The sequence below is a fragment of the Pieris napi genome, chromosome W (genome assembly GCF_905475465.1).
Source record: "Pieris napi chromosome W, ilPieNapi1.2, whole genome shotgun sequence".
NCBI classification, from domain to species: domain Eukaryota; kingdom Metazoa; phylum Arthropoda; class Insecta; order Lepidoptera; family Pieridae; genus Pieris; species Pieris napi.
This window is the reverse complement of record NC_062258.1, coordinates 1,592,899-1,611,618: the sequence shown is the minus strand read 5'-3', so window position 1 is coordinate 1,611,618 and position 18,720 is coordinate 1,592,899. Positions and strand designations below refer to the sequence as shown.

Here is an 18,720-nt window from a genome sequence, read left to right as displayed (position 1 = left end):
TTATAGTGCCAAATACGGCGACAACCCATAAAGCGGGGCCGTGAAGGGCGCGTAGATGGCACAGTACTCCGGACCACACAATGATCTGATGAACCCAATGGCGGGTCAACAGAGACTTGATAGTTCTCCGGATGTGAAGTCAGCAGAAGGTCCAACAAAGAGGGTTTATGACCATCCACATCTGGTATTCGCGTAATCGCAGTGACCATTTGTGTCAGGTCGTAGGCTAAAGCAAAGTCGTGAAAGGATCTTCCCGCGTGATCGGTAGTTTCAGAGCCGAGCCAATCGGCGTGGTGGGCGTTAAAATCGCCAAGTATCACGATTTCAGCGGTAGGAACCCTTTCGAGCAGGGAATCTGTAGCCATTTGGATGTGCTCGATGAGTCGGTCAGTTTCGGTATTTCCGCTATGGGACCTATACAGGCATGCGTAGAATCGCGGATGGTCATCGCAGTCTACGCGCAGCCAGAGGTTAGATAGGTCCCTTCCTTCAAGCGTCCCGAGGCGACGAGAACAGATATCCTCTCTGACGTACACGCAGACTCCCGCCCGTGGCACAAATGAATGTTCCAATTTGTACCCCGGGTAGGAGAGGTAGGAAGTATCAGCCGGGGAGGAAATCTGAGTCTCGGTAAGAAAGAGCAAGGCCGGCTTCGCAGTCTCTAAATGGTAGTGGACTGCGTTGATATTGGTGGTATTTTATTTATATTACATTTGCATGCCTATTTATATATGGCTGATTGTGCGGATTTTTCTTGTTGTTCGATCTAATTGTACCACTATCTTGGCAAATAAACGATTTATTTATTTATGAGCAGTTAAAAGCTGAAATGCCCAGTTCTGGTTACGAAAAAATGGCTTATTTATATTTCACACAAATTTCACAAAAAAATACAAACAAAATCTTACTTACTTAATTTACTTAATTTAATTTAATTAATAATAATAAACTTGACAATAAGCTTAAAGCTATGTATTATACTGAGAGACTGGTGCTTGAAAAAGGTTGGGAAAACCTGTTATTACAAGTCACCAGTCCCTCTTGAACATAGTGTTTCAAAAAGTATTGCTAATTGCTAACAAGTCTTTAAAAACGAACGAAAATAAATAATTTATAAAAATATATATAAAAAATAAATAAAAATAAAGAAATAGTAAAAAGTAAAAGCATTTGTGAGTGTGTGTGTGTGAGTGTACGGGTCAGTGTGAGTGCATATGCGTGTGTGTGTGGCTTATTTATATATACGAGTATATTATCATTGGACAAAAGCATTGTTGACTTAATGAAACAAAATAAAGAGCCACCAATGTAGGTACACCTTAAAATTTCACCATTGAGAAGTTTTAAGATTACGTCAAAAAGTTTCCCAAGACCGAAGAGAAAAAGTTTAATTGACGTAAGTTACATTGCAACCAATTACACTAGATAATTGGCAAAATCAACATGTGGAACATCTAGAAATGGACCTGTTCATAATTACCATAATACTTAATGCGACTGCGTATGAAGAAGAGAAGCGAAATGAGTATGATCTACTATACTTACTTGGATTAATCATATTAGTGATTGCAGTACCTCTAGAATACATCCAATTGATCATAATTACGCTTCACTAAACAAAATGGCTAGAATGTGCAATTTGCTGCATATGCAATAAATCAATTGAACTCAAAATATATGTTTTATTTCAACTTTACCTATTACTTTTGAAATTCCATGCATTACTTTATATTATTCTAAGTTCGAGAGTCATCGTTACATTTGCAGAAGAATTTTATATAGTACCTCGCGCAATCATTGTGATTGCTGCGTCTGAGGGACTTCTTTGATCTTTCTCGACGGACGACTTCACAAAGGGCGTTTATGATTCGCGGCTCGGGCGTCGGTTGTTTATTTAAAAATTAATGAAAATCGCTCTAGATAATACGCAAAGTACTACTGTATGTGCAATGTACTATTCAATAAATGATTATTTGCATGAGACACTGTAGTTAATATAAATTTAATAAAGTATGATATGATATGTACGATACAAATAATATAAGAATTGACTTTGACTAATAATGTAAAATTCCTTAAGACAAATTTGCGCGCCATTGTGTGTGGCAGAGTATGCGAACTTACGATTGTACCACCTTACATTTTTGTACAATATTCTTGCAATAAATAATTTAATATAAAGGGTTTTTCAACAAGAACTTTGTTTTCTAAAACAAAATAAAACAAAGAATTTAGAGGAAAATGAATAAAATTTTTATTGTATTACAAAGAGAAAAGTTTGGCAATTATGAATGAAAAATAATATCTGGCAAATGTCCACCACGACCACGCTGACAGATGTTGATTCTTTCATCAAAATTTTTAATCACTTTTTGGCAAAATGGAGGGTCTATTTCGTTAATGACATCACGGATTTTGAGTTTTAAGGCTGCAATCGATTCGATTGGCTCCGTATAGACTCTGTCTTTAACATAGCCCCACAAAAAATAATCCAGTGGTGTTAAATCACACGATCTGGCTGGCCACTTAACAGCTGAACTTCGCGAAATTATGCGCTCGGGAAATTTGGTTTGCAATAAATTGATCGTTTCATTGGCTGTGTGACATGTGGCACCGTCCTGTTGAAACCACATTTCAGTGATATCCATGTCATCAATAATAGGCCAAAATTTAGTGGTTAACATCTCGCGATACCGTGATCCATTGACTGTTACCGCATTTCCAGCCTCATCTTCGAAAAAAAACGGCCCAATCACGCCTCCAGACCACATAGTGCACCACACAGTAACACGTTGAGTATGCAAAGCCTTCTCAATAATTGCTTTAGGATTTTCAGAAGCCCAAATGCGACAATTTTGCTTGTTGACGTACCCTGACAAATGAAAATGGGCTTCGTCTGAAAAAATGATTTTTTCAGAAAAACCAGCAGGTTGTTCCTGAATGAACTGAGCGAATCTGCGGCGATTTGAATGGTCGATCAGCTTTAATTCCTGCACCAGTTGAATCTTGTAAGGCTTCAAAGCCAAATCCTTTCGCAAAATTCGCCATGTTGTGCTTTTGGATAACCCCAATTGTTGAGAACGTCGTGAAATTGACAAATTTTGATCTTCTTCAACACTGTGGCTCACGGCGGCGATGTTTTCTGTTGAACGACCCGGTCGAACACGTGTTGATGTTGGCACATTTTGTACCGAGCCTGTCGACTCAAATTTCGCGACCAAATTCTTAACAGCGGTCTCAGAAGGACGATTATGCTGGCCGAAAATATCACGAATTTTACGAAATGTAACTTTAACAGAACCACCATGTTTATAGTGGATTTGAATTATTTTAATGCGATTTTCGAGCGAAATTGAATTCATTGTAATAATTGCCAAAGCACCTGCTACGAATACCGCCAAAAACTAAATGTCAAAACTATCACGTTCTCGGTGTGGCCACAATTGAAAAACAAAGTTCTTGTTGAAATACCCTTTATTATTATAAAGTCTAGAACGCAATAAGCTAATACGCTAACAAACACGAATTCTTACTTCGTTTAATACATTACATACTTACTTGACATTTAATACATGTAGTTTAAAGGAAACATATCCTGAAAAAACATATTATTATTATAGAGAACAAATGCTTATTTTCCAAAACGATTATAAAGTCTCGGGGTGTACATAATTATTGTTAACTTAGCATTGTGTGTTGAATTAGCACCATATTGCAAAATATAGTTTTGATATTGCAACATCTCTTCTATCTATCTGTTATTTCGTAAGATATAAGAATTAGTTTACACTTTACATTTTTTAAATATTCTGTTAATGTTTAAGCATTAAGATAATATTTTTATAGGTGGCGTGATGTACTGGTCAGATTGGGGTCTAAACCCGTGCATAGAGAAGGCTGACATGGATGGTGGTAATCGAAGGCGCTTGATATTCGGGGATATGACGTGGCCCAACGGCCTGGCTCTGGACTTGGCGAACAATCGAATTTACTGGACTGACGGCAATCGCACCATTGAATACGCAAACCTTGATGGCACCGGCCGTGCTGTATTAATTGGTAAGCCGTTTACTAAGGATAGATTGTACCTAGTATTAACCGACAAACTTAATAGGAACGTTTTTTGTAGGTCAACACCTCCTACATCCCTTTGGACTCGACCTCTACGGTGACGAAGTATTCTGGACGGACTGGGATACGAAGTCAATACAAGCTGCGAATAAGTTCACCGGAAAGAACCGCAGAACGCTGGGTGCAGGCGTCGAAGGACTGATAGACGTTAGGGTGTTCCATAAGGACAGGAAGGGTGGGAGTAACCGGTGAGGACATACTACAAAAACACGTGCGAAAATGTGGTACAATTTTTATTATAACATTAAGCGTTTCTTACAGTTGTAGCAGAAATAATGGTGGATGTTCACATCTCTGCCTTCTGAAACCCAACGGAAGAACGTGTGCGTGTCCTACGGGAGTTAAACTTATGGTAATTTCGTCTTATTGTACTGGAGATTGTGTACTACTAACATCTTTCTATCTTTTTTATTTATTACATTTCCCTTAAAAAAACGTAATTAAAAATAGCTTCGTTTGACAGGAGGACGGTAAAAGATGCGCGGACGGCCCAGTGAATTTCCTGATATTCGCTCATCGCCTCGACATTCGTTTCGTCTCCTTCGATGTCCCGTACCTGGTCGATGTCGTGTTCCCATTCCGAGGACTTAAAAATGTTCTTGGAGTCGATGTCGACCATCAAACTGGTAAGATATTGTTATTACATAATAAAAATGTATTACCAACACTAATATATTGCAAACAAATCTTGCGATTTTTATATTTTTGTTTTTTATTAATCGTTTCGAGGATAACTCAAAAAATATTTTTAGCTAGGAATCAAACCCAGTATCTGGCCGTCCATTACGTGGCGTGCATTTCCTTAATTAAAAAATATTTAATTTTGTAAGCTCTTATTTACTGGACGGATACGGCGGAGCGGGTTATTCGTCGTGGGGATAGATTTGGCTCCCAGATCAAGACTATCATCACCCGAGGACTGCAGACAGCTGAAAGCCTAGCCGTCGACTCTACTGGTAGGAAGGTGAGTGGAAAAGTCAGGGCTTTTATTTGCCTTTAAAGTAGAACACGCCTGATTTGGTCTAACAGAAGATTAAAACACAATATACACTCGCGAGCAAACAAATCGACTCAAGCGCTACTTCTGCATTCAAAGGTTGTTTTAAGTGAAGGTATACAATATTTTAATAAAAATTATATGTCATTTGAAAGCTTGAAACCTAAGCTTTAAAAAAAACATCAACACGAATAAATAAAACGACTTCCAAGATGTCAATTTGCGAAATTAGGGCGTATGGGACAAATTACTCACTACGCTACCAGCCAGTTGCGCTACCCTCTACCCCTATAAAACCCCTGTTACCCTTCAACCTTTATCAGTTGCTTATCAACAGTTGACCGATACACATCTCCGCTACCTGCATTCATTGTTTTCAGGAAACCATGGATACCACACCTCAAGAAGCCGCTCAAGTTTTTGCCTTATTGCAACAAGGACTCAGTCAGCGAGTAGTCGCTTCCCAGCTTCACTTGAGTCAATCTGCTGTATCCCGAGTATACATACGATAGACAAGAGACTGGAGCATTAACTTGGAGACCAACAACCAGCCGCCACTGTTGTACTTCTGAACGAGACGACTGTTTCAGTGTCTCATCCTCCCTGCGAAATCGGCACCTTACGGGTGTCGACGTGCAAAGCGAGCTGGGACGTGTTCGAGGTATAGCTGTCAGCGAGTGGATAGCAAGAAGACGTCTGAAGGAAGCCAACCTGACTCCAAAAAGACCTGCAACGGGCCCCAAATTGACTGCAGGCCACCGGCAAGCTCGGCTACAGTTTGCTCGAAAGCATCTTAACTGGAACATTGGGCAATGGCGGTCGATCCTGTTGACTGACGAGTGCAGGATGTGTCTGCATGGCAGTGACAGGAGAGGCCGGGTCTATAGGCGTCCGGGAGAGCGATTTTCCTAATGCTGATTCGCAGAAATCGTTGCCTATGGTGGCGGTTCTTGCATGATGTGGGCTGGTATCTCGTTGGAGGGTATAACCCAGCTCGTTTTCGGGCCTGGAGTAGGCCGAAGAGCAGGACTGACAGCTAATGGGTACATCACAAATATTCCCCTGGAATATGTTGTGCCCTACGCAGGATTTGTTGACAAAGACTTCATCCTAATGCATGACAATTCTCGATGCCACACAGCGCGCGTTACTCAGCAGTTTCTTCGAGAAGTCGATTTGCGCACAATGGACTGGCCTGCGCTCAGTCCAGACATAAATCCCGTCGAGTATTTATGGGATGAGCTCAAACAAAGGGTACGAGCAAGAAATCCAGCCAATTAGAGCCTTGAAGAATTGAAAGCAGCTTTGTTAGAGGAGTGGGAAGGTATTCCTCGAGACACCGTCAAAAAATGAATAAGGTCAATGAAGAACACAATAATAGGGCTGTAATAAGGGCTAGGGGGCAATACCAATTAGTGAACCAATAAATATTATACTCTTTAAGAAAAAAAAAACGTGTTTTATTTGTCAATTCTGAACACAACTCCTTTACCCAAAATCCCATTTTTCCCCCATTTAAGTTCAGACACCAATAATAAAAAAAAGGAAAGATGGATATTAATAATGATGACATCTCATAAAAGCTGAAGTTTTAAGCTTTCAAATGACATATCATTTTTATTAAAATATTGTATACCTTCACTTAAAACAATCTTTGAATGCAGAGGTAGCGCTTGAGTCGATTTGTTTGCTCGCGAGTGTATATATCGTTTTGTTTGGCTTTATCTTTTACCATCTATATTTTGTTTGTTAGATCTATTGGACTGACGGAGGTCGAAACAGCATTGAAGTAGCAGAACTAGATGGCTCTAATCGGAAAGTGCTCGTGTGGACAGGATTAGGTAAATGATGAAATGTTTTTGAATATGCTGGTACGTAGAAAGGACGAGAAGGAATGGCCTATTATTTTATAGACTAGTAAACGATCCGCAGCCTGTGCCTGACATACTAATAATTCAGAAAGTGCTTATTGCGCACATAGAAATAAATGTACACAGCTAGGATTAAAACGCAGGACCTCGAGCTTGAAAGTGACACGCTCCAATAACTGAGTCAACAACGCTTAAATATATTAACAATATTATATTTCAACTTTTTCATAAAAGAACTGGCTATAATTTTCCCAGATTCTCCTCGCGGCATCGCCTTGCATTACGAACGAGGCTACATGTTCTGGTCTGACTGGGGAACAGAGACTAAGATTGAAAGAGCTGACATGGACGGAACTCATAGGTATGTTAACTCAAAAGCTTCGTAGTGCGTTCATCCGAAAAACAATAAGAATACTAGGTTTCTTTATCAAAATATTACTATCCGGCAAACATTCATATTTAGTTTAAGATCGTAATATTCCATTTCTATTCTGAGTCTACTTCTTCCAGGCATGTTATTGTATCCCAAAGTGTGGAATGGCCCAATGGTCTAGCCGTAGATCGCTTAGAAAACCGAATCTACTGGAACGACGCTAAAGCAAACACTATCGAGAGCGCGGACTTCAATGGATGGGCCCGAAAGACTATTCTTAGTAATGTGCCATATCCGTACGGCATCGTTATTGTGGGACAGTACATCTATTGGACTGACTGGAAAACTAAGGCTCTGCATAGAGCCGATAAGAACAACGTGCAGGACCAAATCATTATACGCGAGAATCTCGAGGGACTGATGGATATTAGAGCGATTCAAGTAATTTTAACTAAGATTTATTAAAACCTAGTTTCCTTAACTTAAAATGTACTACAACCTTTTCTGTTTTATGTATGTATGTATGTTTTGTATATTATATATTATTATATTTCCATAAGCAAATGCATGCGCCGCTAAATTTTCTTTTAGACGCAACGGTAATTATTCAGTGAATGTTTTTTTTATTTTATACCCTGTTTCATTTTGCGACATTGTTTTATTTAAAGAGCGACTACAAGCTAGAAAATGTCTGTGGCACAAACAATGGCGGATGTTCACATCTCTGTCTACGAAACTCTCGAGGGTTCTCCTGCGCATGTCCCACTGGATTGCTCTTTGAGAACGACACGACACCGGAGCCCAAGATGTGCAAGAAGCACCCGGAGAACTTCCTCACGTTCGCCACCCGTACCAGCATGACGATAATTTCCCTCGACACGCCCGAGTTGAAAGATATCAATATTCCCGTACAACACATGGAGAGCTCTATAGCGATCGACTTTCATTGGGATAAGAAACTTATATTCTACACTGATGTTAAGCTTCATGAGATCAGGTGTGTCTAAGTTTCAACAAAGCTTAATCTACATCAGCAATGCATTGTTAATATGAACTATGGGTATTAATTAGATTGTGATATTCGATAAATGTTTACAGGACATTGAATATGGAAAACATGACAGAAAACAAAATGATAGTGAACACGACCCTGGAGACGCCGAACGGTCTCGCCGTCGACTGGATCGCTGACAATTTGTACTGGACCGACAATAAATATAAGGTATGTATTCGTATTACTTAGATTTATTAAAAGTTTCAAAAGATGTTACAATAATTGCTACTCCAGTTAACGTTTGCTGACTTGCTTGTGTGATTTTGCAAAGGTGGTGGAGGTGGCTAAGCTGGACGGAAGTTGTAGAAAAGTCTTAATATCAGGCCTCGATGATCCGCGATCTGTTGCTGTGTTTCCAGCGAAAGGGTTTGTTGTTTGTTATCTTATTAAATATCTGAAGAAAAAATAAACCTATATTTCCTATTTTTATAATTTGCTGAAATCTTCTTTTAGCTACTTATACTGGAGCGATTGGGGAGAGAATCCTAGCATAGAAAGAGCGGCGTTGGACGGAACCACGAGGAAAATTATCGTCAACCATGATCTAGGTTTTCCGAATGGACTAACCATTGACTACGTAGAACGCAGATTATACTGGACTGACGCTTTGAAGAATAGGATCGATACTTCTGACCTGAACGGCCTTCATCGCGTTCAACTTGTGCCAGATGCAAATAACCCTTTCGGAATGACACAGGTAGTCGTCGATTATTAAGTGAAATTTTAGTCGCAGCTATAAGATACATCTACTTACTCAACAAAAATCCCACGACGTCTAGTTTTTAATCCGCCCAAAGAAAAATTATTTATCTACTTCTTAACAATTATTCTTAGTTTTTACTTTTACTATACACCTTTACACAAAACTTCATTACTTACACTGCTAACTTTTACTAATATTATTTTTTTCTACTAAGTATTATTACATTCCTTTTCTTTCTCTTTTTGCGACTGAGGCGCAAACTAGCTGCTGTGGTCTCACGCAGAATGACCAGCGCTGCTCCTCATCATAATTCTGAGCCAGGGCCAATTACAACCACAGCACACACGCATTGAAACGAATCGAATGGGAAAAGGGAAAAAAACATTTTTTTGGATATCTCTCATTATATTTTTTATTTTATTTATTTCTTTGAGTATTGTTATTTTGTGTGTGTGTTTCTTAGTGATAAATGTTATGTCCATTATTTTATCAAACAAGAAAAAAACACATTCATAAAATTTACTCATTCATTTCTGATAAATTATGTTTACGAAGAAGAAACGCAAGACAGAAATCGTAAAAAAGAAATCGTTTACAGTTTGGCGAATTCATCTATTGGACGGATTGGAACAAAAAGGCCGTGATGCGCGCAGAAAAGAACACAGGAAAGAACGTAACAGCAGTTAGCTCAAATTTTGAAATGGCCATGGAGATAAAGGCAGTGTCGCACCAGCGACAGCACGGCTGGAACCCGTGCATGGAGGACAATGGCGGGTGCACACACTTCTGCTTCTTCAAAGGGCACGACTACGTGTGCGCTTGTCCCGACCACTCCGACGCCGTTTGTTCTACAAGTACGTTCAAAATGTTAATAAACCACTGAATTAATAACTTTCAGTTGAGACTAATCAATATTATTAAGGGTAGCTAAAATATTAAAGTGACCATTCACTTCTTAAAATCTAACGTCCGTTGTGTCTCAAATAAATGGGAAAATACATTCTTAAACTACTTGAGACTTAGGTATTATGTATAAGATTTGCTGTTTATCAAATTGAACGTAAAACCGTTATAGGAAATAAACATAAGCATCTGTTACGAGCCATGTTAGCGAAGCATAGACGAGAGTTTCTATAAATGTTACTGATGAGCATACATTTACAGCACCGAAACAGAAGGTGGAACTCCATATGCCCTCCCACTACCCACCTAACTACGATTACATGGACTACGAACATATCGAGTTTTTCGCGTCTGGCTACTCTGGTAGTAGGTTGTAAGAAAACAACCTCTACATTTAATTTTAAAAAATAATAATTTTAAGGGTTTAAATTTAGTTAAATTAGGGTAATATAGTTGGTTAGGTCGTAAGGTCTAGTTTGTATCGTGCCGGCGGATCGTTTAGAGAAACACGTCTTTACTTCATAAATGTATATTGGCAACTAAATTTCATCGTAAAAATAATTGAGACTACTACTATTTAGGTTTAAAATCGCAAAACAGAATCACCAATAGTTAAAAATAAGATTTGTGTATAATATAAAGTGATTGTACAGTGTTTTTTGTCGCGAGAACTTGGCAAAACAGGGATCTAATGGCCGGTTTACATTATTTTAGTGTTTAGGAGAGTATTTTAGTACAAGTTGAAAGGCAAGTTCTTTAGTGCTTTAGTGCGTTGCGAGTGAACGTTTACATTTCTTCCAGTAGAGTATCATTACAGCGCCACAATGAACGCGCAACGACGTCGGCAAATACGCTCTATTCTACGCAAAATACTAACTGTAGTTATGGAACAAATAGAAGACGAGATTTTATTCGAAATAAATAAACTAAATATGAATAATAAATAAAATAGCTTCTTTTAAGGCAGTGTATGCCGAATGCCTAGCCTGTTTAATTTTGTATAAATTGTTTTTAACGTTCCACAAAAATTCGTGAACAACATATTCAGACACAAATTTGATAGTTGTATCTTCCGACCATTTAGCCATCTTTAAAAATCAAAAAACACGGACACGTTTCACGGCACTTGTGCACTCTCCTAAAGATTGTACTAAATTACGTGTTTACACACAACGAGGGAAGATCTCGGGGGTTGCGCGGGCGCGGGAGGGGTATCACTTGAAACAAAAATAAAAAGCGATTCTATTTTGATTCAACTTGAAAGTCAAGTAGAACCGTACTAAAGCAAGTAGCGTTTACATGTTTTAACTAAAGTACTATCCTAAACACTAAGATAATGTAAATCGGCCTTTAAACCGGCTGTCAAATCAACGCCTTAACGGTAACGAAGTTTAAAATATCGTCAAACCTGGGGAGTATTTTGTTCTATTTAAGTTATATTTACTGACTACATAAGATCATAAAATACTGCTCAGTTTTTGGAGCTACGTCCATCACACATTGGCACGGTTTATGTCTAATTTTGCTTGACAACTAGTGGAAGCAAAATTGACGACGAAAACAATCGCCCAGACAATTAATACTACATAATTTACTTGACAAATAAGCCCATTTTGTGTGTATTTAGGTTTCATTAGATATTTATAGGTAATAAATAGTACAACCACCACCACACACATACAAGTTACCTATATATACATACCTTTTTCGCTTGTTCATTGCATACAGTCTCTATTATACAATATGATGACTCGCAGAGTCTTGGCTTTGTAAGAAGAGTCTAAACTTAAATTAGCACTGACCGAATTGCAGTCTTGCAGGGATTTATGTACCCAGTTAACAAGTGAAAGAACATAAAATGAAAAAGAACTCTTAAGTGTGCTGGAAGGCAACAGGTAGCTCAAAAATGAAATGTCCTTGCTTTTTCAAGAAAATAATTCACTTAAAGATCAGTGTGATATGCTTCAGCAGGAATTAAATAAACTTGATAGTTATGGTAATGAGTATGAAGTTGCTTTGCTGCGCATAAGAAGTCTTGAAAAACAGCTATTGGAGGCTCAACAATATATTAATAACCTGGAGGCAGTCTCACAAAGTGTAAAAGATACACACACAAACATTTTATACAATACATTAATTCATGATTCAGGTTCTACACCAACTCATAATGTAAATAGTTTAGGTAAAAACAAAATAAGATATAAGTATATTAAAATTAATAAATACATTAAAAAGACACAAAAGCTAGTAAAACAATATAGAAATGTAAACAGTGTGGATTTAAAACTTCAAAACACACAACTTCAAAATGATCTTGACTTGCATTTAATTGAAACTGAAAATGCTAAATTAAAATATGAAACTGACACATTAGATTTAAAAACAGAAATTTTAAAATTAAAAGAACTTACAAACAGTCTCACTTCTAAATTTGAAGAATAACAATGTATGGTAGAAAAATATTCTTCTGCGATGGAAGATCTGCTTCAAATTTCTAATTACACCGCAGAATGTTATGAGCAGTTGCAGAATAAAACTTATGGTTGCAATTATAAAAGCCAACCCAGTCTCCAATTGAGGAGTGTCCACGCAAAAGGTTATATCTACAAAAATAGAAATATGTTTTTTTTTTTCTTGATTCTGGGTCAGTACATTAAAAAGTACAACCCCGACTAAAAAAAATTGTCCAAAACGCTTTCTTTATTATATAAAATGTGACTTAAAGACAGCATGACTGACCAAAACGCTGTAACTTTTTAACTTTTTTGCAAAAGATTTAAATTTTGACCAAAAAGCTTTTAATTTATATACAAATTCATAAACTCGCAAATAAAACCGTACAAAAGGTTACATTTGTCTAAAAAAACGTATTGCTAAAACACATTCAAACAATATTTATATAACGGTCGTTTTTTTGAGTTTTTTGTACTCATTTCTGATTGAGCTAGACATACCTGACTATGTAAGAACACTCAGATTATTTTGTGATGGCTGTGGGGGCCAGAACAAAAATAGTCATTTAATTCATCTTTTAATGTACTGGCTCATGAATAGTAATAACAACATAAAGGATATTGTCATTGTTTTTCCAGTTAGGGGACACAGTTTTCTTCCAGCTTATAGGGTCTTTGGAAGGTTAGAAAAAGAAATCAGAGAAATACCCATCATCATAAACAAAGAAGAATACTATAAAATATTTGCAAAACATGGAAAGCACATGATCCTGGGAGAAAACTGGTTCCTCTTTGATGTCAAAGGTTTAGAGAGTTATTATAAAAAAACTAACTGGTATACAGTCTCTTAAACGCATACAATTAAAAAAAATTAAGAGTTCCCAGGGTAGAACTCTTGATTGTAAAATAAAACCTTATGAACACTATAGGTTTGAGAGTAATGAAAACTTTTTGTCATTGTGTAAGAAAGCTAAAAGACATTCTACCGCACTAGAAAAACTAAATGTCGGTGATTCTATACTTAATTCTAATAAAAAAAAAGATGTCTCTAATATTTTAACTAAAAAGTTTGGTGATGATTGGATGACTGTACCAGAATTAGAATGGTATAATCGTTTAATCAATGATAGTAGAAGCAATGTCAGAGAAGTTAATGAACATAGGGATGATGATAATGAATCTTGTCATTGTTTGGAACAAGATATAGGTCAATTGTTGGTGCATAGCGCCTGAAACTATCAAGTGGCAACTAGGCGTTAGACGTCGTATCTGCTACATAAGGAACAAGGCGTGCTTTAGTTTGTAGTATTGCTGTCATTCATGTCAATTCATTCCGATTACACCTCTGTTCAAGGAAACATCTTTTTTGATTTATAATCCTTTTTTTCAAGAAAATAAATTATTCTTAACTTTCATACTATCCTGCATTAACATTGGTCCTTCGAGCGCGGATAATAATTGAAATAAGGAATTAATTAATTACTTAAATCAAGGTCAGTGGAGGTAATCAAGAAGAAAAAAGGATTTGTACAGGAGTGTGTCGTGAGTCGGTATAGTTTTTTCTTACGTTATTTAAATGATTTAAAAACCTGATTTAATTATTGTTATGTATAAAAGTGATTTGTTTCAATTATTATAGTTGTATATTATTATTTTTAATAAAATTGTAGGTGTTACGTACTATTTTACATACCACGTTTTGAATACTGCTACCTACTACTTATGTTCAAAAAATATATTTCTTTTAGTTTTTTTGAAGTAGATAATTTAATTCTGTTTTATTTTGGTTGATTGTGTGTGTAAGTTTTTTTTTTTAATTATATACCTTAGAATATTGACGACAGTTCCAGGATTTAACTGCTGGCTCTGCAAACATGTCTGAAAAAACCGAAGTAGCTGAACTTATTAAAAAGCGCAGCAGTTATAAGGGTCAAGTTACCATTTTCAACGGGTTTTTATCTTCATTTGAATCGCCATCACCACCCGATGTAAGGGATTATGAGGAGTTGGAGTTGCGCATTAGGAGGTTTGATGCATTGTATAATAAGTTCGATGAGGTGCAAACACGATTAGAATGTTTACAGGACGATGAGAGTCAGGTGTTTGGGGAGCGTGAGGAATTTGAAAATAGATATTATAAGGCATTAAGTAATGCTCAGAAAATTCTTTCAAATTATAAAAAATCTCACATTCCTCTTCCATCTGATGGCGAAGGTAGTGTCATACATAGTGTTAAACTGAATCCTGTTAAATTGCCCACGATCCAAATACCGAAATTTAATGGTTTAATTAATAATTGGTTGGAGTTTAGGGACACTTTTACGAGTCTTATTCATAGTAATAATGAAATTGATGACATAAATAAATTTCATTATTTGAGGTCATCGTTAGACGGGTGAGCTGCTGTTGTTATTTCGTCGATCGAATTTTCTTCGTATAATTATAACACTTCGCTTCACAACAATTCGCTTGTCTGATGGTCGTTTTTGTGTTAGAATTCCACTAAAAGAAAGTCCCACTATCTTAGGTTTTATTATCTTAGGTTTTAGGTTCCATTTCAGCGAGTGGAACAATGTTTTTACTCATTAGAACGTAGACTTCGGACAAACCCACAACTTTATAATATGTATCGCGATTTCATGACTGAATACGAATCGTTGGGTCATATGACAGAATGTGAGGTAAATTTGAATAAAAATGCATATTTTATCCCACATCACGGGGTATTGCGTGAAAGCAGTACCACCACTAAGTTAAGAGCAGTTTTTAACGCGAGCTAACTTACTTCAAATAATATTAGTTTGAATGATATTCAAATGGTAGGTCCGATGGTACAAGACGATCTTTTGTCTATTCTTTTAAGGTTCAGACAACATAAGTATGTTATCGTCGCTGACATAGAGAAAATGTACCGAAAAATACTTGTTCATCCTGATGATAGATACCTGCAGCATATATTATGGCGTGATAACCCATCTCAATCCCTTAGAGCTTTCCAATTAAATACTGTAACATATGGTACCGCGAGTGCACCATTTCTCGCTACAAGATGTCTGAAACAATTGGGACTCGAATGTCAAGACCACCAGATAGCAGAAGTCATTCTCCATGATTTTCTCGTCGATGATTTGTTGAGTGGGGGGGATGATCTGAGTGTAGTGAGGAATATTCGCGAAAAAGTAATAACCACACTAGGCTCAGCTGGTTTATTCCTACGAAAGTGGAAGTCTAATGAGCCTCAATTAATTTCAGAGTCTGCAACAGAAGCCTCGCATAATCTTAATGTTGGGGGGAATGAGCCAAGTAAGACCTTAGGTTTAGGTTGGCTACCTGTTTGTGATGATCTTTATTTCCCAATTGGGTTCTCTACTGCGGCTAACACAAAACGTACCTTGCTTTCAGTGATCTCACAAATATTTGATCCTTTAGGTCTTCTCTCTCCTGTTGTCATTAAATTTAAGATTATATTACAAAGTTTATGGTTGCAGAATCTATCATGGGATGAACCTCTTCCTTCGCACATCCAAGCACTCTGGATGGATGCTACTAAAAATTTAAATGTGTTAAATAATTTACGGGTATCACGTCATGTAATGATTAACTCGTATGAACAATTAGAAATTCATGTGTTTTCGGACGCTTCTGAAAGGGCATACGGTGCCTGTTTATACATACGTAGTAGTGATCGTAGCGGTAATGTATTAGTACGTTTATTAACAGCTAAGAGTAGGGTAGCACCGATTAAACCAACTACAATACCACGGCTCGAGCTTTGTGGATCTCAAGTGGCTGCAAAACTATATAAAAAGGTTTGTAGTTCGTTAAGAATTAAAGTTACGAAATCATTTTTCTGGACTGACTCTTCCATTGTATTAGGTTGGCTTAAGATGTTGCCAAGTAAATTAAATACGTTTGTAAGGAATCGCGTCGGAGACATTTTAGAAATAACCGGTGATTGTGAATGGCGTCATGTTCCTACCGCTCAAAACCCAGCTGATTATGTTTCTCGAGGAGTTAAAGTCGATGATATTGAATCACTAAACATATGGTGGTCAGGACCAAACTTTTTACAGAAGTCTTATACTGATTGGCCTTCCATTTTAGTACAATGTGAACCATTGCCAGAAATGCGTAATGAGGTATGTTTACTTAACATTGCTCATCCAATAGAATTCATTCAATTTGAACGCTTTTCAAATTTAAACAGACTACGACGTGCTATAGCTTATCTACTTAGGTTTATTGAATCGTGTAAGGGTCGACGTGCTGTAACTAATTACCTTACTGAAACAGAATTAAGTAATTCACTTAACGTTATTATTCGTTCTGCTCAGAGAGAATCTTTTCATATGATAAAAAACATCCTTTACTATTAATGTCCACACATCGATTAACACAATTAATATTTCAACATGAACATTTGAAACTTATGCATGCTGGGCCACAGTTATTGTTATCTTCAATAAGAGAAGTGTATTGGCCTATCGGTGGTAGAAATTTAGCAAAGACTACTTATAGACGATGTATCAGGTGTACACGCATGAAAGGAAAGATTGAAGCTCCTATTATGGGTAATTTACCCCAGCGTCGAGTAACTCCCGGTAACTATCCTTTTGAGTCTGTTGGCGTGGACTATGCAGGTCCTATTGCTTCTGTTAGTCGTCAAGGTCGAGGCTCTCGTATTGTCAAAGTTTATATAGTTATATTTGTATGTTTTACGACTAAAGCATTACATCTGGAATTAGTGGGTGATTTGACAAGTAACAGTTTTATTTCTACTTTTCGTCGATTCAGTGCTCGTCGGGGTAAACCATTGCACTTATATTCAGATAATGGTACTACATTTGTTAGGACTTGTAAAGATTTAGCTAATTTCTTAATGCGTAACTCTGACTCTCTTGCCACTGATCTCATCAATGATGGCATAAACTTTCATTTCATACCTGCTTCTTCACCACATTTTGGTGGGATTTGGGAGGCAGCAGTTAAATCTACGAAATACCATTTATTAAGAGTATTAGGGAACTCTAAATTAACTTTTGAAGAATTGTATACAGTTTTAACGCAAATAGAAGCAATTTTAAACTCTCGACCACTCACTCCCTTATCAACGCACCCTGAAGATCTGACCCCACTGACCCCTGGACATTTTTTGATCGGACGTCCACTCACAGCTATTCCAACTGAAAGTTATGTGGACCACAATTATACTCATCTTTCAAGATTTCGAAGAATTGAACAGCTTCGTCAACATTTCTGGACACGATGGAGCAAGGAGTATATCTCAGAATTCCAAAAACGGACAAAATGGCAAACCCAAGGAAACCCTTTGCAAATTGACTCACTTGTTTTGCTAAAGGAGGAAAATCTGCCACCTATGAAATGGAAGCTGGGTCGCATCGTGGCGCTCTTTCCTGGTGCAGATGATGTTGTTCGTGTCGCAGAAATTCGAACGTCTACTGGAAATGTGAGACGATCATTTTCGAAAATTTGTCCATTGCCGAGTGGATTGGTTGAAGCCAAGCCTTCAACGCCTGGGGGCATGTTGGTGCATAGCGCCTGAAACTATCAAGTGGCAACTAGGCGTTAGACGTCGTATCTGCTACATAAGGAACAAGGCGTGCTTTAGTTTGTAGTATTGCTGTCATTCATGTCAATTCATTCCGATTACACCTTTGTTCAAGGAAACATCTTTTTTGATTTATAATCCTTTTTTCAAGAAAAGAAATTATTCTTAACTTTCATTCTATCCTGCATTAACATCAATTGAGGGTGTAGATTTAAGTATGCTGCCTGCACAGATTCGCTTTTATTCATTTGTAGAAGAATACATTGTACCTATTAAAATAATTTAGAAGGATTTATTAAGTTACCAACTTAGTAGTAATTAGGCTTAGTTTATAATATGTTTAAGTAAATTTCGTTTGATAAGAGAAATAAATACTTATTAAGCTTAAATTAAGCTATATTTACAAATGAGTCCAATTATAAAGTTATATTTACAAATGAGTCCAATCATAAGGTTATATTTACAATTGAGTCCAACCATAAGGTTATATTTTATTAGGTGTCTGACCAAAAGACAATAAATACAAGATACTTTTTTTTATCTCTTAAAATTCTGTGTGTAGAGGGTAAAAAATTGTACTACGGGTAACTTAGTTCCCTGCTTCAAACATAGAGAAAAAAAAACGATTACATTTATAGCTTGGTTCTTTATTTCACTATTCTATTG

At 37.0% G+C, this 18,720-nt stretch overlaps 3 protein-coding genes across 5 annotated transcripts in view; all 3 read left to right on the top strand.

The window, feature by feature from the left end:
* The window catches only part of LOC125062072 (low-density lipoprotein receptor-related protein 4-like), an 84,639-nt gene that overhangs the window by 44,962 nt on the left and 20,957 nt on the right, over positions 1–18,720 (top strand). Inside the window, exons 20-34 of one of the 3 annotated variants that reach the window (XR_007119172.1) lie at positions 3,847–4,059; positions 4,130–4,319; positions 4,393–4,483; positions 4,595–4,757; positions 4,962–5,095; positions 6,882–6,969; positions 7,255–7,360; positions 7,510–7,813; positions 8,041–8,369; positions 8,471–8,594; positions 8,698–8,792; positions 8,880–9,123; positions 9,728–9,983; positions 10,294–10,485; positions 10,645–10,724. Coding sequence is in view for 2 of the 3 variants with exons in the window: in XM_047667672.1 (XP_047523628.1) it covers positions 3,847–4,059; positions 4,130–4,319; positions 4,393–4,483; positions 4,595–4,757; positions 4,962–5,095; positions 6,882–6,969; positions 7,255–7,360; positions 7,510–7,813; positions 8,041–8,369; positions 8,471–8,594; positions 8,698–8,792; positions 8,880–9,123; positions 9,728–9,983; positions 10,294–10,409 (2,453 nt within the window). In the remaining variant the exon portion in view is untranslated. Of the gene's footprint in view, positions 1–3,846; positions 4,060–4,129; positions 4,320–4,392; positions 4,484–4,594; positions 4,758–4,961; positions 5,096–6,881; positions 6,970–7,254; positions 7,361–7,509; positions 7,814–8,040; positions 8,370–8,470; positions 8,595–8,697; positions 8,793–8,879; positions 9,124–9,727; positions 9,984–10,293; positions 10,488–10,644; positions 10,725–18,720 lie in introns of those variants that run through there. The other 2 variants (XM_047667672.1, XM_047667671.1) reach the window with 2 other exon arrangements.
* Positions 15,287–16,862, top strand: LOC125062074. The gene has a single exon (XM_047667674.1). The coding sequence runs from the start codon at positions 15,302–15,304 to the stop codon at positions 16,859–16,861; it is 1,560 nt and encodes a 519-aa protein (XP_047523630.1). The 5' UTR covers positions 15,287–15,301; the 3' UTR covers position 16,862.
* On the top strand, positions 16,915–18,135 carry LOC125062075. Its single transcript, XM_047667675.1, has 2 exons — positions 16,915–17,931; positions 17,974–18,135. Exons 1-2 carry the CDS (start codon positions 16,915–16,917, stop codon positions 18,046–18,048), a joined length of 1,092 nt encoding a protein of 363 aa, XP_047523631.1. The 3' UTR covers positions 18,049–18,135.